The sequence below is a fragment of the Galleria mellonella genome, unplaced genomic scaffold (assembly GCF_026898425.1).
Source record: "Galleria mellonella isolate WM207_F2 unplaced genomic scaffold, CSIRO_AGI_GalMel_v1 utg78, whole genome shotgun sequence".
Classification (NCBI taxonomy): Eukaryota; Metazoa; Arthropoda; class Insecta; order Lepidoptera; family Pyralidae; genus Galleria; species Galleria mellonella.
Genome location: NW_026442151.1, coordinates 1981993 through 2007892, shown reverse-complemented (window position 1 = coordinate 2007892; position 25900 = coordinate 1981993). Strand labels below are relative to the sequence as shown.

Here is a 25900-nt window from a genome sequence, read left to right as displayed (position 1 = left end):
ACTGCCATAATCCACCCGTTAAACTGAAACAAAGTAATGCAAGCATAGACGCTTAGAGCAGATACAAGAGTGGAATAAATCTAGAAATATACAGACACATGCAAAATACTTTTGCACAACGTCTCCTTCTGTTAAAATATATAATATATTTAAGCAAATCATCTAGATCAATTACAATCCACGCCTTCATATTCAATGTTTGTTTGGTAGTAAGCCAAAGAAACGACAAGGATGAAGGTAATGATTGTTTGTATATTCCGATAGCTGTATGAAAGGAAACATTTCCTGTGCTGAAAATACAATCGTTCCAAGAATACAGTTCTCACATGCTACAACAACACAGCCGTATAATCTCAAATCATATTGAAATAAAATATCTTGTATTCAATTTAAAATTGCTAACATTGGCTATAATCGACAAATAAAAGTAATCTATGTCCTTTATCCCAAAATATATGTACATATACGTGTGTGCCAAATTTCGTGACAATTCAACATATAAACAATTTCGTTTTCACATTTATAATATTTGTAAGGATGATGAAGGTATAGATAAATGAGAAAATACATACATACATTTTAATCAATCATCTTTATCGATTTCAGTGACCTAATTAACTTTGTGCCAACATCTAATAAATACATAAATTTATAGTATCTACAGGTGAGGACAGATTATTTTTCTGTCGTCGACGCAAAGAGTAATTCCCGTCGATATAAGAAATTTCTTTAGTAAACAAAAACTAAATATTGCAACTGCAATAAATCATGTCTAGGAATTGAAGTATTTTCACATAACCAAACTATTTTCTGGAGGTACGAATAAGTTTTTTAATAATTGACAATGGAACGGTGACCCCGCCTGTGCTACCGGTATTCACTGGCGAGGCACCAGAGTGGGATGAGAGGCCCGTCGTGACAAATTCAAAAATAAATCAGTCACGATGATTTCCAGGAGGAACAGTGATTAGGTCGACCTAATAGAATATACTACTAGCAATGGAATTGCTAATCTCCATTGCTATTTAAATGTGAAATGGCGACAAACGAGCGTGCGGTTCACTTGATGGCAAGTCATCACCATAACTCATGAACACTAACGACACCCGGGGAGTCGCCAACGCGTTGCCGGCCTTTAAATACTGCTAGTATTTAAAGGCCGGCATCCCTTCTCTCCCCTATATAAGTAAGTTGGTTATGTAAAAAGTTAGTAAAACAGATATACTTTTTTTATCTTAGGGAATGCCGTTTCCTTAAATGTGTTTCCCTAAATGTTCGGAGCGAATCACCCTTCGCTAACGGGATACTGAGCGTAATGGTAAATTTGCGGTTTATTTACTTGAGTTTGATCATAAGTTCTTCTGCTGTCATTTGAGTTATGAGTATTGTCATTTTATAATTTTGTGATATGATATGTGAAATGACTTATATTGATTGATAATATAAGTAAAGGGATTTAACGTAATGTTTTATGACAATAATATTATATGTCGGCATATTCAATATTACGATCTAAATGGCATACTATATAAAAATAGGAGAATCCTACCACTTTTGCATAGTATCTCATAAATAATAGATATCTAGAGGAGAGCTAGACAAACCTATAATAATCAGAAAGAATGGATTCTCTCTGAGGTTTAAGGTATCTCTTTGACCCGACGACATTGACCGACATTTGACCGAGTGTGCATGATACGAGTTATGAAACAGGACAAAAAAACATTTCCTGTGGGTGTCGTAAGAGGCAACTAAAAGGGAACTAAATGGTCGAGGAACAGGCAACGGCGTCCTTCCTAAAACATCACCAAATAGGCTTTGCTACTACTGTGGTTGCTAACCCGCCTGCCAAGCGTAGGAACTACTGGCAACCGCCCCCCCCCCCCTTCCTATGCGGAGACCTATGTTCATCATGTCAGCCATTGACAGTTAATGGCTGACATGATAACGATGATGAACCAAAAAACATATGTACAGATAGAAAAAGAATTGGTATGAAGGCAGATAAATAGATTACTGATCTCAAAAAAATATGAATAACATTTAAAACGGGAGATTATTTACCGTATTATAATGAAAGTCGTAAACCTCAATATAATACGCAGTCGGATATAACTTTTTATTAGCTTTCACATTCAAAATATGCGAAAGATTTGCAAACATCTCTCATTTCATTCTCTCAATAAATTTGTTATAGTTTATTTGAGCGTCGCGACGTAGAGAGTTTACTGCAGCATAAAACTGCCTTAATGAAGATTACAAAATATTTCTAACACAATTTACATCAACAATTAAAATCACGTCAAAATATTAGGAGCATAAGAAAAAGAGTTGTTTGAAATGATGCCCACAATCGAGGTGGCTGACGATGATGATAGTAGTGATCATCCCACTATCATACATGTTATCATAGCACCGCTCACCATCGACAAGGGGTTCATCCTCACACGCTTGAATTTAAATGGTCACGCACAGTGTAGTTTCAAAGAAATTTTCTCCTGCGAACACTCAGGCTCAGGAATGAGCTCTCTACCGAGGTTTTCCCTAGAGACTACAGTGTGGGAATCTTCAAAAATGCATATTAAGGTTTCTTTAAGATCGACAACGCACATATGATACCCCTTATATTACAAGCGTTCAGAAACTACAGTGACCGTTTACCATCAGATGGATTGTATGCTTGATTGCCATCTTAATGGTATAAAAAAAGTAAATATAATCCCACAGTAGAAAGTCACAGTAACATGTCTATTGTAAAAACGGTTGATATGTTATTTCTTTTCGATATTCTACTTCTCACGAGTCTGGAGACTACTTTTTAAATACAATATAGTATTAATACTATACTGTATTTAATTAGTCTTTAGAGAACTTTCTTATGAGCTAACCAGTCAGGATCAAATTAATACAATGATTCACACGCTAACACCACTGACTAACAGGGATCCGACCGAGTCATATTTAAGCATTGTTTTTGTTATTTTGAGTACAAAGCAACGTTCAATGAACACTTGCAAATGTTGCGACTCATAGGTGATTATTTTTATTTTTAATTTATTCAATAGCAAAAAAATATTCATTTGCCATCACACTACTCTATTAACAAAGATTTAAAAGAATAACTGTTAATTTTCTTGCAGGCTCTTCTCAACAGATAACAACTTTCCGAACCGTGCAGTAAAATTAAACAAATGGCAATTTAAAAGTGTATGTAAGTCTATTTCAATAAAGGCGATTTGCATCAGGTACTAAACATAGTTATTTTAAATGTATAAAATATGTAGGTGTCTATAAAAAAAAATTATAAATGTTACATCTACACAGCAAACCATTTGATATTTATATACTTAGTGCTTTAGAAACAGTAATCGTTATACAAATCGTCTAAAACACATTAACAACAAGTCATTAACAATTGTAAAAGCTATAATAAGAGTTAACAGTCTTCTCGTATGGTTGTATTTGTAACATGCTGTTACTGAACATTTATTAGAAGAACAATTAAAACGTCTTAAAAATTTACTAGAGCATAATACATTAACGTGTTTATGTTGGACTGTATACTTTATGTTCGTCAATAATTTATTTTAGTAGCTATCAGTAATCTACTTGGTACCTACATTCTGCACATTTCAATGCCAAGTTCTGTTAAAATCAAATAAGAATTTCTTAAATTTTTAATTAAATTATGTATCAATATTTACAGTTTCTTTTCATGCTTCTCGAATTCTTCATCCACTCTCACAGCAGGTATCGCAAAACCATCATGGTTAATATGTAATGTATCTACGGAGAGAATCTCCTAAGATACTGAGTACTAAATGTGACTATAAAGTTAACCCTTCTTTGCATAATGGTGGAAATTTCCACCATAACATTGAATGCCCAATAATTATATAAAAGAATTAATTTACTTTAAGTTGATCGTGTCCCGATACCTTTTTAATGTCCATTGCAGAAAAAAAACATAGCTTTAAACTTTTTTTTTAACAATTTTTCTTTTATATAACCTTCATTTATTTCACCAATAAAAAATCATGCAAAGAAGGGTTAAAACACCGTGGGTAAAACCGCTTTCAAGTCACCAAAACATCGAGAGGAATATCAATAAATTTATACTTGAATCTAACTTTAATATCCATTTTTCACGGGCATTGCTATGCTTACTGGGTGATACCAACTGTTAGAACATTAAAACAAATATATTCAAATGTCCCGCGCCCTCCCTTTCCATTCAACCTGTCAGCAAACGCGACCAATCAGAGCTGCCCAAAATGACAACATTCGAGAAAAAACAAAAATCACCGATGGCGGCCGTTTCGCGCGTTCAGAATAAAATAATCATAATTAAGGTGCTTCAGTGAAGCATTCATCCAAGTTTGTAACTAAAAGTGAACCTAGGACGATCGATCAACACTTGTTTACAACAAGAATATTCCGAAGTCACCTTTCTACATCTTGTCTGTACTTGTTCGCTTATGCCGGTATTTTACAACAGTAATAAAGCCCTATTATAAGTTTCTATAGTCCACTTAAATCAATTTTCATACCACCAACCATATATTGTAATGTTGAAGTCTTAAAAAAAATAAACACTTTTAATTTTTCATTTTTAATACCAATTTGTACTGTACTACTGAAATAGTAAATACATATATAAGAACTAGAATCGCATTTACATGAGCAAGTCACACTAATATGCATCAAAATAGCGTCAAGAGTACCAAATAAACCGATTACAATATCAACCCAATATTATTTTAGTTTAATAACAACGTTGTGTAGAATTGAACCAATTTGTCGATAGTGTTGCAATTCGAGAGTTCGAAACCACACAATATCAATGGATTAGAATTTATTTCAATAATAACGCTACAGACTGTCTTTGCAAGGTAATAAGTGTAAAATATTGAAAGTTTTACTACGTACCTCTAAGTACAAAGTAAACCCAATATTGTATATAAAATCAGAAATCCTCAAATCTTTTCCTAATATATAAGTTACTTAGTAAATATGATGAGAGTGACATAATAAACAATCAGACATAAGGAAATCAGATAAAAGGTCGCATCGAAATACCAAACGTCAATGTACATAATTAGAAAAATACAATAAATCAATAAAAAAAATACTCACTTTAAATGTACAAAAAGTTTCCTTTTATACAATTTTATGACCGTGGGAGAATGTAGCATTAAAGTGATTTAAATGAAATTATCTGTGTCGTAATTAAATTGTTTGTCCCACACTCTCGTTCTGTTCAGGCTTATTCTGAAATACAATTATAATAACTCGATAGCGCTAGTGTCATCTATATACAATGTGCGTTAAGTGTACTTAAAGCAATTATTGTATATATTGCCTTATTTTATTGAATCTATTGTATCAACTATATGTAATATGAAATTCTATGCAGAATGAAGTTATAGTTAAAAGCTAATGTTTATTAATAAATAAGAGAACAAGTCTTCCATATATATTCAATTCAATATGTAAACGTTAAATATTCATATAAAAATAAAATATTAAATTACTTTTACCTTTAATTAGATGGCGCTGTGAATTTCATATTACCTACAATATATTTTATTACAACTTTATGATCAAGGATTATCAATCCTATTGCCTCTTATTAAAAGTAAATCAAAATAGTGAATTCCATAAAAAATACCTATATTTAAGTTTTCTATTTTTCAGCAGACCTGAAGGGTTTTCCCGACTTTTTTTTCTCTTTTCAACCACCCCGTTATTATACGAATAAAACAATAAAAAATATTGAAATCAGTCAAGCGGTTATTGAGTTTTAGCGAGACTAACGAACAACAATTGACTTTTATATGGAAGATACAAAATTTCGACAGACGAACCGTGTCCTCGATATTTGTTACACAAACGGCTCTTGTCCTAGATATATAAATATTTTTTATACTAATTATAAAAAAAACAATGCCACCAATCAGACCTAGATAATTATAAACATATAAATCGATTGTTATGCAGAATTAAAAATCAGCAAGTAATTTCCGGCCAAAATAAATTCCATCGCCTCTTTGATGAGCAACTTAATTGAAATTAGGAGCGATGTAGCTACCAAAATTCTCTTCATTACAACATCAAACAAAATAGTTTAATTTACGATATAATTTAATATAAAATATGAAAGCTAATTATTTGAAATTAATTTATCGTGCAAACAAATGTTAATAAAATTAAATTTCTACAACATTTATACCAATATATTGAAGTTTATTTATTTTATCCATTACTTATTTATCATTTATTTAATGACTTATAATTATTAAAATTGTCCTACAAAACTATAATTCGTTAAAATTAAAGGTACTTAATAATATTTTTAGTGTAAATATACATAATGAACTATTACTTATTAAAACATAAAGTTAATATCTGTATTAAGCCCACTACAAAAAATATATACAATTTTTGATTCCCCTATATTGTATAGTACCAGAGACTATAACATTTTACTACAATATTATGCAACACTTCAAAATACGAAAAGATATTTGGAGGGTCGAAATCGAAATACTATGTTATTTATAGCTTATAGAGATCGTTATCGTTAAATAGAATTCAACGACTATCTTCGGAATATGGTCTAGAGTAAAATTAGCCATTCGATGAGTCACAAAGTAATGAACCTCAAATAAGAGCACCGTGTCACGACAAGCCAACACTCGACACGACCACAAATCCATTCATAGTTAAGTATGGCCACATCGAAATTCCTTGTCAATATTCAAAAACAATTGAATAACTTTTATAATTTCTAACTTATTATTATTATATTATTATTGTACCAGCCGTTAACTGCCCACAGCTGAACAAAGGCTTCCCCTTAAACTTAAGTTTAAAGAGGAACGGTTTCGCCTATCCCTCGACCATTAAAATCCCTTAGTCGCCTCTAACGACACCTACGGAAAAAGTGAATCATTCTATGCCGGACCACACGGCCGAATGAATATACCGGTTTCGATTCGGAAACCGGAACAGTTTAGGTTATCAACTTTTTAAATTAGTTCATTCTGGGTGTTCTAATTAGTTCATACTGGGTGTTCGTTAGTTTTTCACAACACAAGATATCCTAGCTCGAGAACAAGGCGATTATTGTTATTATATGGCAGTTATTATTATTATTTAAAACACACACTAAACCGTTTATCACAAAATAAGTTGCATGTACATTTACTATTAAAATTTTTGCACCAGTACAATATTTTGCTTTTGAAGTTCTCAAATACTTTCAAAAATCCAAATTTACAATGACGGCTTCATATGAATCTTGTTTTACATATTTAAACATTTTAGTTTACTATTAGAGCACTCTATAAAAATAAATCAATCGGAAATATTGAAAATTGTTCAAATGTTTTTGAAAATTTATAACCCCGATGTTAGCATACTTCAGTAAAACTTCAGTATAAACGCTCTTAAAGTATTTTAAAGGCAATAAATTGGCCTCACACCCAAACAAACTCGTGCGATAAAGTCATTGATCCCGTGTTAAACATGGCATATACTAGCGTGTAATTTGACCTAATTTCTTTATCTATAACTCAGTAAGTGGACACAAAACTTAATATCTTATTATTTACATAATTTTTTTTTTTAGAATGAATTGATATGTTACAAATAACAAACATATGTACGTCAATTAATTATTATTAAGCAATAATAATTATATAGTAGTAGATTGTTAGATTTGTCTAATGCTGTAATTTCTGACTTTTATAAGTATCGTCTTGTGGTATATTTACACAAATAATAGTTATTTATCTTTATATATTCAACGTAATTTTAGTGCCTATTATCAAATTATCTTTTTATAGTCTTTTTATGTTCACTTAATAGTATAACTTAAGATATACGTAATATCGTTTTATAAACAGTAATAATAAAATGTAAAATAATTGTTAAAAAATAAATTGCGTGGGATAGAAAGCTATAATACGGTGTGGCGTGGTGTGATAAATGATTTTACATTTACACCGATTGGAAATGACAGCAGAAATCCTAATATATTTGTTAGAACATAATTTAGTAAACGGCGGTGTTGACGGACATGAGCAATTAGTAAACGATAAACACTTTAATCTTAACGAGAGTACCACTTATGTTGACAATGATTAGCATAATCAGTTAGCGTTAACAATTAGTTTAGAATATGTTGGTGGGTATGTAGATTGTGGTAACACAATGATTTGACAAATCAGAAGAGATAATATTAAATATTTTATAAAACAACTTGCAGGATCGTGTAATGGGTCAACTAGATAAATGTATATATAATATACATTAATTTAGTAATTTCCTTAGTGGATTTTGCATTAAATATGGATATGTCGGAAAATACACTTCGGATGTTAATAAAATATTCTATTAGAACCTAAATGTAATCCTAACACAAAACTCGCTTTATAAATTTAACAAGACAACAAGCTCTGCAAAAGAGCTGATTTGCAGCTAAGAGTAGAGTATGCAAATTGTGCATTCACTAAACATTCAAAGCCGTCCAAAGTGCTGTGAATTTGGAGAGTCTATTTTAATTAAACCTAATTATATATTTATATTTTCTTTTGTCTCCTCAAAATACGAGCTGGCTGGAGATAAAAACAATAGTATTTATTATAGATAATTTAAAATTAAAAATAAATAATAACAAAGTCTTTCCAAGATATTATTGACATTTGAGTTTTGAGTACACGTATTTCGACACACACGCGATCGCAATAGATGATTACTGATAGACTTTTCAAATGAACAATAAAGAAGAATGCCGTATTTAACGTCTATTTTCATCTCCATTAATGTACAATCCACTAAGTGTTTATTGATTTACCATAATTATAGGTACAGTTTCTGTAATATTTTTTTAATATATTACAATAAATCTTTCCTCTCTCAAACTATAGTATGAATAACTAATATATAATTACAAATATAACCTTTATAAAACAGTAAAATTACTTAAACAGAAAGCTTAGTCTTCCTAACTTTTATGTATAAAGAACAAACAGCATACGGGGTTTACAAATAAAAATGTAATAATAACTAAATATAATTTTAATGGAATGAACACATTCTGCTTAACCCTGGATACTGAAATTCACATGCTTCGTCACAAACCCGGTGACAGACGCACGGTTAGACTTCTAATGGATTCCATTTTTTACCCGCCCCACCGTGCTACGCGAATAGCAAATACATCATCCCGAATAAGTTAATAAATAAAGATCACAACCTCGATTGCTGGAAAATACCCAATCTCCCACTCCGACAAATGTAAACGAATTGATTTGTTGTATTAAATTGGAATTGTATAATAAAATCTTATTTATATTACTGGTCTATTCTTTATTTAAAATTTTTTTACTTACTTCTCATAATTTAATATAAATAGATATATATTTAAGAATAGAGAATAAATAGAATAGACCAGAAATTTCCACAGTTGTTCTGATAGGCTGCTTCGGTGAGCTGTATGCTCAGCGAAACAACCATTTTCATTATATATATAACAATAAAACGGTAACGAAGCCAAAAAATTTACATTAAATATATTTAGATATATAGTAGTATTAGCAATAGTTTATAAGTAATATAGCACAAGCAACACTGGACCGAAACCGATGGTTTTTGTGTGATTTTGTAAATGTTCTCTGTCTATGTTAATACACTAATTCGTTTTACGTAAAAACAGATTTTGGCGAGACCTTTCACAGTATATTGAGCTGAATATAGCTCCACATAATAACAAATTACCCCCCAAAGGGGCTAAATTGTTATATATTTCAAAGCAATCTATTGTAAAGTACAAATTGATTATGCTAGACAATACGAAAAAGTTCGTATAAAAGTGTTATATAAAGAGGAGTGGGGAGGCCAGGTAAGCGCATGACCCCTTCCTTTTGTGCCTAACAATGCTTCAGTTCTGGTTGTAAAGTTGTCACAAATTGATTATACTTCCGTTGAAGAGCAATAGATGGTTTCTCTCGAAACTCGGCAAGAATGGCCGTGAAAGCAAAGAGTGGAAGACATCCGGGGAACCACGAACAAAAATCAAGAAAATCCCGCTCAAATGTCAAGACAATGTTGATTGTTTTTTTCGATGTTCGGGGGATTGTCCATCAAGAACAATGATGGAAAATTCTACGTCGATGTGCTCAACGCCTCAAAGCTCGTGTGGCAGATCCCAGGGCGCGAGAGCATTCTGTGCCCACACCTCTCTTGTTGTCCGTAGTTTTTGAGTAAAAATTCCATTACGGTGACCGAACACCCCCCTATTCGTTTGGCCCGAAAAACCAAATTGGTACTCATACAAAAAAAGCTACAATAGGGCAGCTAAATAAGACTTTCAAGGAGCCTACAGTGGAAACGGCGAAAAAAACAGAGTCCAATAAAATTGATTTACCTGAATAATTGTAAAATAAAATTTTTAAAAACTTTTATACATACAAACCTCGTAGATGGCGTAAAAACGTTCATAAACAATGAGTATAAATTCCCAGGAAGCATTTCGTACTTCTTGGCTGAGCTGGGCGATTTTTACATTAGCCTAAATAAGAGACTTTCCATTTTCCTTTACATAGAAAAAATACGAATAAATAAATTAATGTAATCGATTTTTTTATTCGCGAATACGTAATTGCGTCCATAGCTATTTTTATAATACAGCTACAAACCAACTTTGCGATTGGTCAATTAGATGGGTTAAAATAACGGCAAGTGTCCGTGTCAAACATAAGTAAATACACTTAGATACAACATTATTATTCATCTATATGACACACACGTGTCATACGACTCGGCCGGTTTGATCTATTAGTTCGCATTTAATATTATTGGTATCACTTAGCTGTCACTTTTGACAGCACATTCGTAATCGTAATTTGAACATGATCAATAATATAACGTAGTTAGTGTTTAAATTCATATTAAAATTGTAATAGGGAATGAGGTATTAAATCTCCGAGAGATTAGATCAAATTGGATGCAGTCCAAGTTCGCATCGTTCATAACAAGATATAGTCTTTAAAATAAGCATTATGTACCTTATATAATATTTTAATCTATTTAATACACTTTAACGGCTAATATGAGATTTTAAAATGAATAATATGGAACGATTTTCTATACTTGCAGAATTAAAAACAAATTTAACAATTTTTTTATCAAAATAATGGTGCATAAAATTAACAAATAGCTAAGTTTTTGAATAAATTGCGTGGCGTGACCGGGATATGTTTACTGACCGAGATAAAAAAAAGTAAAATAGCATATATCCTCCTCCATCTCACATAGTACGTGTATACCAAATTCCCTTATTATAATAGCGACTGTTTAAGTCGTTAAGGCATTATAAGTTAACAAACAACCAAACTCACTTTCACATTTATAATTTTAATAAGGATCTTCTTGTATATTTTATTTTTTAAATTATAATGGCAAGATTGGAATTTTATGTACTAGCGAAATATAGACATATAAGCGACACAAAAATAACAATTGATATTACATCTAACTAACCCCAGTAGGAGTTATAGTCGTCAGCATATGTATTTGATTCATTTCTAAATTGAATAAAAAGAAATTTTGTTACCAATTGTGCCAAATATAGTAAAACAAGATATATATGCTAAATTTGAATTTACCTGACTTGCTCGTGTTTTTGTATGTATATCTTGTGAAACTGGCCCTCGACCGGCGAGATGATGTCGTTCTTCATTTCCATTGCCACGTGTTGCGGCAGTACGGACAGTAGCAATCTTTCCTGTTTACAAAAAATACTAAAATAAGTATGTGAAGAATTACTATTATTATTATTTTAAATGGATGATAATAGAATGGTAACTCCACCCGCGCTATCGGTATACACCGGCGGGGCACCAGTGAAGAATGATAGGTGAGGATGAAGTAGGTCAGTTAGCCCATCATGACGAATTCAACAAGAATTTTTCATGATGGTTTCCAGGGAGAACCACGTGGAGGTCGACCTAATAAGGTATATTGCTAGCAATGGGGCTGTCACACTCCATTGCTAACAATCCCTTTCCCTCTTACTATTATTAATAAAATTATTTGAAAACGAACCCAAACGGGTTGTCTTTTGATAACAACATGAAAGTAATTTATGTACTGGTAATAACATCAGGTTAACACACTACTGCACTTTCCGACCTTCTAATGATCACCAGATCGATCCCCGTACAACACAAATATTTATATTCATAAGTATGCATTTGTAATGTTCTGACTCCCTGCAATGCATTTCAGGTCGTCACTCCATCTAGTGGAAGGTCGTCTTACACTGTGTTTGTCCCTACGGGGTCGCCACTGAAGCACCTTTCTTCCCTATCGGTTGTTCTTCGAGCTACATGACCAGCCCATTGCTACTTCAGCTAGCTTATTCTTGTATATGTATGTATTTATAAAAAAAAATTCTATCAGTTATCAAGTTCTAGTTTATCGTCAAGGATGACAGAAGCCTAAGAATAGACACAGAGTCATGTAACATCATATAAATTTATATCATATATAAATTTATATGACGTTACACGACTATATACGTCATATTAATAACGCAAGCGAAGCCGAGGATACTGTCTAGTGCGTTTGTAATACACTTACAAAATATTACTTATTATTAAATACAATCATAATTATGATTATTGTATACAAATAATAATGTATAGTCGTCAATCTGATATCAAATATCTACGTAATATTATTTGCACTAATTATATTGTGCATATTAATAGTTCAAATTATAAACCAACATTATCTATAATTTTATAATATTATGAATGATAACCCGGTTATTATTTAATTTGATATCTCATAATTTTAGTAACAACAATGTATGATTATTATATTTAGTCCAATTTAAATTAATAATATATATCATTTACTGACGATAAATATATCGTTAACTTATTACGTAGATACCAAATATCTTATCCATTTTTTTATGTTCTCCATGATAACTCTCTTATTATATTAAAATAATAAATGCGAAAGTTTGTAGCATACGTGGATGGATGGTTTGTTACTCTTCCACGTAAAAACTACAGAACGGATTTGAATGAAACTAAACTTAGCACATATCATACTTTACATACTGATTGACGTGGGCGGAGCCGAGGGATACAGCTAGTTACGTAATAAAAACAAACTTCACTTTACAAGTTTGCACAGATAGGGCATTTGTTACAAAAATGCAAAAAATTAAACTGTAACCGAGAAAATAAAACGGATAAGATATATTTTAATGCATAACATATAGCATAGCATATATATAGCCCTGTGGTCTCCCCTCCTTTCTTTTAGCATGGTAAGAAATTGGGATCTCCTTTTTTTAGCATGGTAAGAGACGATTAAGGAAACTTAATGGTCGAGGATTTGGCAACAGCGAGCCTAACTGCGGCTGCCAATTCGCCTGCCAAGTGTGACAACTACTGGCAAAATCCCACTTATGGGGAAGGCCTATGTTCAGCAATGGACTTTTAACGGCTGATATAATGATGAGAATATATCATATTATGTCAACAATGATGATGTATATTTTTTTAAATAACTGCACAATGTATCAGAAAGTCCGAATGCAAGTGGTTCAGGACCGATATCTATAACAATCTATAGAGGAAAACAATGTTCAGACGAATTGATGATGATGAACATTGCATACAATTAACAAACTGCTAGAATAGAAAAGTTTTACCTTATATATATATTGATTATTGATTTTTGTGCATCTCATTCTTAAATGACAGTGACTTAAAAAACATGCCAAGATTGTTTACTAAACATGCAAAGTATAAAAAATACTTATTATATTTCGTCCATAAAAATTTGACAATATTATTGTCCGTAAACAACAACTTGTTATCCTATCTATTGCAATCTTAGTAATTAACTAAATAAATCGTATAAAAGAATACTCCCTCCACACGCCCATGACCTCGAAAAAGGCAAAAGTCAAGCCTACCTGTGATCTAAGGGGGCTCTTAATCAATCAATGTCTAATAAACTCCATCAATATCGAAACAAGGGTAAAATCGGATTGTTAATGTTCGTTAGAGTAAATTAGGTGATTAGGGTAAAAAATATGCAATTAAAGTGAAAGGACTTTCCGATTTCAAGAGAAACTGTTAAGACCTGCGCAGACGTGTGTTCTACCGCTTATACAACGAATTATATTCAGAGAAATTGTTTGTAATGGCGCCCACGGCCATCTTTTTTCATCGCTCGGATTGTCATTGAAGAATTCATCCTAATAGGCTAGAATCTAAATAGTCGCATACAGTACAATTTTAAAGGACTTTCATCCCGTAAATGCTTAGTCTATGAAATGAGCATGGTGAAGTTTACCCTAGAGACAACAGTATAGGGATCTTCAAAGGGGACGTATTAAGGTTTCTTCAAGTCCGGCAACGCGCGCGGCAGCCCCGGTGTTGCAGGTATTCACAGGCTACAATAACCGTTTATCATCAGGTGGAATGGGTTTATGTTTGCTACCTTTGTAGTATAAAAAATACGAATCATATTATGTCCGCGAACAAAATTTTACTTTATGGCTGCCTCGCCTGTCCAGGCTCTTAAGTCCAATGTAAAACAACACTCATAATATAATTTGAGGGCTTATTACAAACTTAAAACTTCTCAAGTTTATGTCACATGAGTTCAAACTGGCCAGATTTGTATATATATTGTAATGCTAATTTGAGATAGCTCCATTTAATTTGTAAAACTGTTAGGTATAAAATGCATATATAGAATGCCCCGTGATGTTAATAAATCACCTAAAATTGCTTGCTGCAAGTTGTAACACACACGTGTTGTGCAAGTACACGGCTTATACGAAGGGAAATTTTGTCCGCAAACAAAATATTTAATGAAGGCGATGTTGTAAAGACATGTCTCTACAACATCATAATTATACTTACTAATATCATAAATATGAATGAGATTGTTTGATTATTATCTCTTAGCCTTAACTGCTCGACCATAATATAAAAAGTATAAAAATATTATTTGGGATGGAGATAGCTATAGCATATAGGCTACTATTTGTCGATCAATATATCCCGTCACATGGACGCAGTCTCGGGTCGGCTAGGAATATAATAATAGTAATTTTTCGCAGGCTTTATTATTTTACTGAACTGAATGTTATTTTGCAGAAGTCCATATCAGCAATTAATTGATTATTTTGTTTAATTCCGCTACTATTAGCATGCATGCGACTGCCAACATTTGAAGAATATTATTATTAAGAGTTTATTCATTCTTATTACTTGTTACATTAAATCCAGTCGTTAAAACTATAATAAAAATAAACACTAATACTAATAAATTATGTTTATAATCTACAAATTATATTAGCGAATGCAAGGCTAGATATGATGAAAGTATATTAGTTTTATTACTAGTACTAGTAATAAATAGTAATATCTACTGATTTGATTTGATTGATCATTACTTATAAATAGCTTATATTTTCTAGTAATCATTGTAAGAGAACGATATCCCAACCACAGATAATTTAATATTATATCTATACCACATTATAATATATAGTATCAAATATATAAATATTTTTTCAATAATTAACTAGGGACGAAATTAATAACCGTTAATTATCAATTAAAAGTTAGCAACATAATCAAAATCAGCTACTGTTATAATTGAAGTCTGTTTGTTAATGGTTGAGAATTCAACAATATATCATGATTGAGTGGTTCATATCTCAAACTTAAACTTTGTATATTTTTTGTTCAAACGGATTAAGCGAATCGTGAGATTTAGTTTGACCCTTCCATAGTATAAAATTACGTATAATAATCTATGTTAGTAAAAAACATTCACAAAAAATCCCCTAGATGGTATAAGTATCAAATAATTCACATAACCTTTTTTATAAATTAAGTTAATTTAAACTAACACGCGGGCACAGCTAGTTTCGTAATGACATTTTATCGTGGAACGCTTATTATGTAGGAAGAATGCGTGACTAATTTATATGAGTTAGGTCGTAAAACATGTTCATAACAAAATAAATTTATACGTGCTTTAAATGAGTGTCATTTATTTTTGTTACATTACTTGGATGAATTTATATCAATTAAAAACACATATAATTAGAATGTTCTATTTTTATAATAAGAAAAAAAAACCAATAAAATGGATCCGATATAGTATCACACCATTTAAATAAAGTGGAAGATTTCAGATTACCATATCCGTCTATATGTAAATTTTATACTTTCTCTCGTTGTTATCTTTAGAGAGTTTCAATATATTGTAATATTCGCAAAAAAATATTGAGATTACATATTAAGATGTACATACATTATGTACGATACTAGTTGAGCACCGTCTTACCTATTTCTCACAGAGCAGCAATACATATCTTTTTGTTACAGTGTGTGGGCTGTCATTCAGTATAGTAGAATTCTCACAAGCAATAACGTATATTTCTTGTATTAGAGATGGGTGAATGTGAATAATGCATTCGAAATTTGAATGATGAACTAAACGCTATTCGAATTATTTATTAAGCTAATCGCTATGTGAATAAATTAATATTATTCGAATGTCTTAATATATTATAATTATTCGAATGCTGAATGAAAACGATGCTGAGTCAAATGATTCATTATTCTTTCAATCATTCAAGAAATTTTAATATTTCATTCCAATATTTGCAGTCTTCGTCGTGTCTTCTAATTGGAATAACGAAAACCGATTTGAATCATATTAAAAAATCACACTTCAAGACGGAGTTAGACTACCCCTTTTACTTCTTAAATTTTTGTTTAGTCGTAAACGCAAAAGGAATGCCATGGATACAACAATAAATTCTATCATACCCATGTTATTCAGATCTATATGCAACAGTTACTACTACATCGGGTTATCCGTTAACATGTTGGTTATTCTAAGTATTATAAAAAAGTTTTCATTACCAATTTCTCATTTTCATCCTCCATGTCAAGCCTGGCCGCGATGCAGTTCCTCGTATCGAGGAATGCGCGCCGCTGGGCCGTCTCCATCAGCGAGTGCATCAGCGCGCCCACAACGTTCACGCACACAAACACCACCACGTTGCCCACCATCTGTGTAAACAAACATTATCAATTAGCATAAGTGTTAATGTAACATTAATGGCTCACGACTCGTGCCATGTCGATTGCAATAATTTATTACGACTACTTAGACTTAACAGAGTATATGTTTTAAGAATGAAATGGAATGGTATCGCTGCTTGTGCTAAAGATTTATGCTAGTGAGATACCATTAAGGGATAATAGGTGAGGTTTGCGAATTCACCGGTAACTCGATGGTTTCCAGAAGAACCGCGTGCTTACCAATACTTGATATTTGTACTAATTCGCTATACTATTCAGAGGTATTGTGAAAACAAAAATACTGCAGTACAGGCAGACTAAATACTTTTACCACAAATATTTTAATTTTTATTAAAAAAAAATATACAGATGCTTAAATTAATAAACATCTATTTTTAAAAAAAAGAGAATTCTGAAAGGTTTTGGTGCCAGTTACACCACAGTAATGACACCACAGATAAATAGGTACTCTTCTTTTTGATAACCATGATGTGTACATTTTGTTATGCATAACAGAATAGTTATTTCCTATTAAAACTAATATTAAGTAAAAAAAAATATTGCTTCAAATAATAACAGACCATACTGCGTCCAAACTTACACTAGAAACAAGAAATGGGAATAAACAAGAGAATAACATACTAGAAGACTACTGGCAAAATCCCAAATAGGGGGAGGCCTATGTTCAGCAGTAGATAGTTAACGGCTGATATGGATAGATGGATACACAAAGAATGAACTATATGGACAAAGCCCTCGATAAGCAATATCGAAAACCACTAAAGTCATGACAGATATTGACAAAATTCCGGCTTTGGCTATATACTCTACATAACTAACTACTCTATATATCTACATAAATAAGGCTTAATATACTCGTAATAGATTCGTAGTTTGTAAAATTAAACCTAAAAAAAGATGCAAAAAAAAAAATGTTTTTATCATTTAAGGACAGAGAAATAAATGCAGGGAACGTTACAGGCTGAAGCTCCAATCACTTCGGTAAATGGAACGCAATCTATCAATGCTCCGTGAAAATTACCTGTCAAATGAAATAAAAGGTTTAACGTCCATTGTCGTCGATTAAACCTTAGAATCGTGGCCGTATCGAATGTTTGAAGAATGCATAATCTCATAATCAATCACCTGGGTATTACACGAAAAGACATTTATCGAGCCTAAACTCTTAAAAATGCGCCGATTTACAAAAAGTACACGTGAAATTCTCAATTCGACGGTGCTTTTTTGTATGTGTGTCAATTTTGATATTTTTTTATGCAGTAAGATAGAGTCAGCTTTTTGTTGTGATTTGAACAAAACGGTATATAAGTATTTAGGTTTTCTTATACCTCTATAATAGCAAACAAACATACTACCCGTCTGAAGGTAAACAGGATTACCATAGCTTATAGACGCCTGTTACACCAGAAATATCGCACATGTGTTGCCGACCTTTAAGAAACCTTTAGAAGTACTGAATAATTCGAATTCCCTCCATAAAATTTCTTTCAGATAAACTTATGGAAGCACATTTTTATAAAAGAGAGTTGTATTCCCGTTAAAAGCGCGACTGGTTTTACTGGAATTACTTATTTTTCAATGAAATTATATATACATATACATACACATATATTCATAGGTGAATTTAAGAAGAGCAGGGTGGACCATATCTACGAAAGTTTCACTACTGTAACCCAAAGTACCAAAAATTTTACTAGTATAGCTAATAAATATAAAATACTAATTTTTGAACCTATCTATCTATCCGTATAAAGGCGAGGAAGATCGCTAGTCTAAAATTTAAATAAAAACAAAAGCTGCAATTGTTTAAGTACTTATGAACATATATTAGAACACTTTTTTTCATTCATGCGTAACTACATATTTATTGTTATTGCATCATTTAATATATTTATGACGTTTATACAGTAGGCAGTGAGACGTGCATTATCCAGAATTAAGCAAATAAGACCTGTCGGCCGCCCGCGACGACGGCTCTGCGCCCCCGCATTTTGACTCATCATTATACTAAATATATTCCGTCGCATCGTTTGTAACTATTATTTATTATCTAGTATCGTATCTCACTAATCTATAAATTATAAACTATCTCATACTTTCTAAAGGCATTGGATCGTTTTTTGATAAACTTTGGGAGACTTTCTGATATATATATATATATATATATATATATATATATATATATATATATATATATATATATATATATATAAATATAAACAAAATGTATAAACCTAAAAAATAGCCTAGTTTATCCTTTTCTATACCAAATTTTATGACGACTGATTCAGCCAATAAGGCACAAACAACAGACAGCAAACCCATGCTGTAACCCACGGTTTTGCCCGAATGAATTGCAGTAAAAAGTATCATGTATTAATTAAAGTATTAGTAAGGATAACAGATACAGATTATCATTTCTGGAATAATTCTAAGGTAATGGGGCCTACCCCGTTACCTTGCTTGCTCCTAAGCAAGGCCGTAATAATGAATAAATAAAAATAAATAATTAATTAAGTCACGATAACGTTTTTACTTGTTGTATTTTTAAAGGGGAAAAAAGTTTGTAAAATTTACTTCAGACAAGAGTTACCTATCTACATATACCTCTATACATATTGTGTATTTCTATAATATAAAAAAACACAATCAAAATTAAGCACTTTCTTTTTACTTATTGATTAATACAAACTTATTATCCGTGCCGTAAATGATATATTTACAACACTAGTTACACTTATAGCTTTATTAAAAAAAAAAAAACTAATTGGCAGGTGTTCGGAATCCGGGACGATAAAGTCTATTTACTGGGAAAAACGAAAAATTCCAGTACATACCAGATTTCCCGGCCATCTGGTAAGTATAATTAACACACATGCGCCAGAAACAAGATTACCTTGTACTTGCAAATATAAAAATGTTTATTTTCATATCTAAATAAGTACCTAAACAGCTTAGACGTAAAAACAATTGTTATTAGTAAACAATAATATAATTGGAGAGACGCTTAGTGTTATCAAAAAAATGTTGTTAAAGCCTGTAACTTCCAATAGGGTCAATGTACGATTACTCCTACTCTTGGCACGTGGATTAATCAAGGATATAGTTGTTCTGTATATTAAATTTCATTTCAAATCCATTTAGTTCTTTACACATGATTGAGCAACATATATCCAAATATTTACACATCCAAACAGCTTTACAATCTTGGATATTTATAAAAGTAATTTATAATAGCTAGATATGTTCTATACATGTCACATATGACAAGCGTGAACGCCCAAAGTGTGCTTAATTGTTCATATCATAAATTCGGCTCCTCCTTTTAACTGTACCATATCAGATCGGTCAAATAGCACATATATAACAACAGAGTACAGTCGTCCAACACTATGACGTGAACATGCAATGATTAATGGTCATGAGATAAAATAAAATCATTGCATTACACTATTGTAGTTGTTTACATAATTTACAAATACATTTTCTCCATAAAAATAAGCTTTAATAATGAATACACAGGCGCTAGTGAAGAAAAAGATAATTATAAGGAACAAAAAATAAAATCGACTACTATATGGGATAAAAAGGATACATGCTATTTTTTGTCCCGATTAGTAAACATATCCCGATCACGCGGATGAAGTCGCACGTAATAGCTAGTATATAATAAACTTGTGAAACAGTCATTATGTAACAAGACGAAAGTATTTATTTAAATGTGGCGTAAACAGGGACACCACGACACTTTCTGATGTACTTATTGATACGAGGTAGGTGAAGGATAAATTATGAAATACGTTTTTACTAAAGATGGAATTAGACTCAAATAATATGAGCTACAACTTAGAACCTGATACTAAGCTAAAATAACTAAAGATTCATCTTAGCCATTCTTAAGAACGTGTTTATGTACAAAACAAGAATTGAAAAAAAAAAACAGTAAAACAAGATTCGTTCGATTAGCCTAATTTACCCTAAAAGTATCACATGCTTAATCAGTAAACAAATTGAAAAAAAAAAATTCAAAAGTTTTTTTTAATAAAGTAATTTTGTGTATTATTCAATTATTTTTAGGTACGCAATAATCTAAAAAAAAATAGTATACAATCATTATGCATCAAAATAGGTTATATATAAATATACAAATAATGACAATGACAGTTTAACAAGTATATTTTGTTTAGCAAAAAAAAACGCTGACTTCAATCACGGCAAAACAAGTCAATATAAATTTAGCCTTTAAAAAAAATAATTTTCTAAATCGGTTTATAAATCACTCAATCAGTTCTGAGGTAACAAACATAAGCAAAACAAAATATAATCGAATCGAGAACCTCCGTTTAGTCGACTGAAAAAATCTTATTACATATTAAACATTTTAGTTCGCTATAGATAATTTTAAATACATTAGAAAAAAATAAAAATTGTTTTCGAACTTGATAGGTAAAATATGTTGCCACATTTCGACATAAACATTCTTAACTCGATACTCTCTCCGTCCTTGTTTAACAAATGGATAAATTGAAATTATTCATTTATAAAAGGCGTTACCATGCATTATCATTCCTATCATTATCTCGTTTCGTTTGGGGGAAAATGTGTTTTCATTTCTTGTCATTACCAGTCTTTTGAACACCATTTACATTACTTACAAATAATAATTTTATACTTGTACGCCCGTTCGTTATTATCAAAATTCAACCGCTAACTTACGACTACTCTGATAAGAATAAATAATGTCTACTCGTATGTGCCACTCAAATTGATTTATTAAATCTCTTATGCAAATAAATTACATTGTTCGATGTCTACATCAATCTTCTTGGAGAAAACTATCAACTTGTTTTTTTTTTTTTTTTCTAATTATTTCTATATATTTCAAATTAAGCACGTAAAAAGACTAGCGACCTGTCCTGATTTGGCACGGTTTTTTTAATAAAATACAATCATGTAGGTACTCGCTGATATGGCAGTTTTCTATAGGTAAAAAACGATTATATATATTTTTTAATGTATCCATTACAAACAAAAATATCATCTTTTCTCTTTAGAATATTAGTTTAAATCAGCGATCTGACTGACAGATCGACCCATTTTATATTAAAGAATATAGTAATAGTAAATAGTAATTTCTCTTATACTGTAGCTAGCTATGAAAGGGTTTGTCAAAAATATCTAATAATTTATTTTGTTCTTACCACATCAGCCGTTATCTGTCCATTGCTGAACATAAGCTTCCCCGTATTGGGAGGTTTTGCCAGTAGTTGCCACGCTTGGCAAGCGGATTGAAAAACGCAGATTCTTCTAAAAATCATCGTGGTTGTATCTAAGTAAATAGATTCCCCATAATGGGCCAAACGGCTCATTTTCCGCTAATGCCCTGTTATTATTGTACACCATTAACATATGTAGATGTACTATTCCATTTTCATCGATTGAAAAAAACATACATATAACTTTATTCAATTCTCTATTACATTATCAATCTATATTTTTTATCTACGTCATAATACATATGAATTCCTAACGTAGTATGGCCGCCTGGGATCAGAGACGAGGGTATGATTTGCTTTCAACAGAACATGATTACCTATTGAAAGCTATCTAAAGATAAAAAGGTTCGTATCGAAAGTAAATATACCTACTGTTAACGTTATCCAAGCATTGGACTAGATCAAAGAAACATCTCACTAAAGTACAAGCTACGAGCTCAATCGGAATACACAGGTTGAATTTGCCTATACCTGACTACAGTATTGATGCTCATCCCTTCTTACTAATATTGATACAAAATATCAATGTAACCGATTAGTAAACCGATAGTTATTTATGTTACATTTTAACTAACTTAAAAATAGGTGGAATTTATGAAATATGTAATTTTATATTTGTATATTTTTACTTGTTAAAACTTAAATAGATTTTTTATGTAATAAACAGCTATTGAATTTTTTTTACACTACTATGATAGCAAACAAGTATACGGTCCGTCTGATGGTAAACGGGGTTACCGTAGCATATGGACATCTTTAACACCAGTGATGTCACGCGCATTTCCGCCGCTTAAGAAACCTTAACACGCAATTTTGAAGAACCTCATGCTGTAATCTCTAGCAAAAGGCTCAGATTTTATAAAAAAAAAAAAAAAAATCTTCTAAGCTATAGCTAATTTGTGCAAAAAATATAGGTACTTCTGTATTCATTACCGTAAAAGAAGGTTATAATATCGACGATCAATTTACCCGCACAAAGCGAAAATGATAAAACTAGCGCAAACTAATTGATTATAGGCACTCAAGCCTGTCATTTATTGGAATTACAGAACGGAAAAAAACTAGTAGAAATAGCATCGCACCGCAACATTTATCTATTTTTGACAAGGGGTAAAGAACTGATGACAAACAATATGTTATCGTTAGTTGTTACGAATAGTTTATATTTATATATTTACATTTATGTATATAAATAAAAATTACTGTTACCATATGTGCGTATTCGGTTATTTTTTCAAGTATTCTTTGAAATCCGAGAAACATTTTAGTGGAAAAAATTTTGGAAAATTGTAAAAAAAATATATAAATACAAACATCCGTCGGCGCAGGTAGTACTTAATATATACAATAAGAAATATAAATAGGTCTACATGACATCAAATCAGTACATATATAATATGACAGAAAAAAATATGTAGGTATATTTTGACATCGAAATAATAACTATTTAAAAATTCCACGCTTATTTTTTTTAACTTCCATTGTTTTATAGATTTAAGGAGTTTTTATTATAATTACAGCAAATTAATAAAATACAGTTCAATTGTTGTATCAGCCGTTAACTATCCGCTGCTGAACATAGCCTCCCTCATAACTCTTTAACCCCCTTGTGGAGATTTTGCCAATAGTCGCCACGCTTGACAAACGATTTGGGAACCGCAGTTTGGCTTTTGATGATGTTTTTACAGTACTACCTGATTATATATGTATAAATTGATCTTACAATTTGACATTAAAATTTGGTATACAGATAAACAATACTCGTGTTTTAAATACACACATAGAGTATTTTTTACCGTAATATAATTTTAATAATGCCGTGAGTACATCTAATCCTAGTCCTTCTTATGTCATAAATACGAAAATTTGTGAGGATGGATGGATGTTTGTTAATCACGCTTAAACGACTAAACGAATTTGATTTAATACACAGATTATATCCTAACTAACATAATCCTATCTTTGTACACTTCATATACTGATGTATACGGGTAAAGCCACGAGAAATCGCTAGTTTTATAATAAAACGATTTTTTATAACAAGTCGCAAGTCAGGGCACAAGTTCTACCGGCACATGTCCCGGAATTTCTATTTTGTGATCAAAAGCGTTCAAACGACTAAACTTTTTAACCTATAAATAAATTTAACTGTGAAAAAACACTGACGGCACTACGCTGGATCAATAAGCAACGAAAATAAATCCATGTCTCTATTTGAAGTCGTCAAAAAAACAAAAGTCAATATAAAATGGGAATTTAAGAGAAGACCGATAGACCGGGATACTATGTATAAATCACAGATTGTATTGACCCAAAAAGCATTTAAATGTTAAATGAGTAATCATTGACGATTCAACTAATATAATATGCATGTTAATATATAAATAACAACCACATGTAATTAAGATTTTTTGTGTGCATATTGTTAATATAGATTAAACGATAGATATTATCGTATCGTTTGAGGAGAATAAAAGACTTTTCACTTTATTTCACATTCGACAACCTCCGTGACGCTCGTGAGCACATTGATTTGTGTAAATAAGGTCCCGGTTCGATTCCCAGTCGAGTTTAGGTTTAATTTACGAAACGAATTTCAAAAAGTTCATCACCTTATTCCTAATAATAATGGGTATTCTAAGTTGAGGACCGGGTAATTAGTGTGGTCGTGTGGCACTTATAATATTGTAATGATATAGTATACCTATGTATTATACCTAACAAGAATGACAGACATACCCTGTAAACATGAATCTCATTTGCTCAAAATTGGCATCTAAAAACATAGGATAACTATACCTTAATAATGATTATATTGGTATTTATAAATAAAAATATGAGTATAATATTCTTTTTTTAAATATAAAATATACAATCTAGTAACATACTCATTCACCTGAAGCACTCAGATTTAATTGAAAGCAATCTTCTCTTACGTAAATCTCTCTATTGAATACTTGCTATGCATAAATAGGACTAAATCCTTACAAATAATAAGATTATACAAATGTGAAAGCTGTGAAATTACATTAAAAGTAGGTACACATAGAATTTGTTATGGATAAAGACATGTTACATAAATGCCTGGCCACACGAACAAATTCACAGGTACTAGTTAATTATTTATTTATGTATACTTTATTGAATACACTGATAATATATAAAAATATGACAGACGTAAGTAAATGTACAAAGACGATCTCACTACAAGAGTTCTCTTTCAGCAAACCAAATTTGAAAGAGCCTCAATATTAATGAGTAGAAATGACAAGTCTTTGTTGTGACAAATAACAAACAAAAAGAACTGAATGAAACTTCAATTTATATATAGCCAATTATATTATAATTAATTTTGTGTATACACATATACACAAACACATATACTTACATATTCATACATATAAATATGTTCATAAAAGTTTTTAAATCTGTTTTTAAAAATTTGACTTTCACGGA

The 25900-nt window shown here is 31.2% G+C and overlaps 1 protein-coding gene across 1 annotated transcript in view; it reads right to left on the bottom strand.

The window, feature by feature from the left end:
- The window catches only part of LOC113517375 (Ca(2+)/calmodulin-responsive adenylate cyclase-like), a 79862-nt gene that overhangs the window by 49355 nt on the left and 4607 nt on the right, over positions 1-25900 (bottom strand). The window contains exons 2-3 of the mRNA XM_052901391.1: positions 16986-17135; positions 11673-11791 (exon numbers count right to left, since the gene is read on the bottom strand). Coding sequence (XP_052757351.1) covers positions 11673-11791; positions 16986-17135 — 269 coding nt within the window. The remainder of the gene's footprint in view (positions 1-11672; positions 11792-16985; positions 17136-25900) is intronic.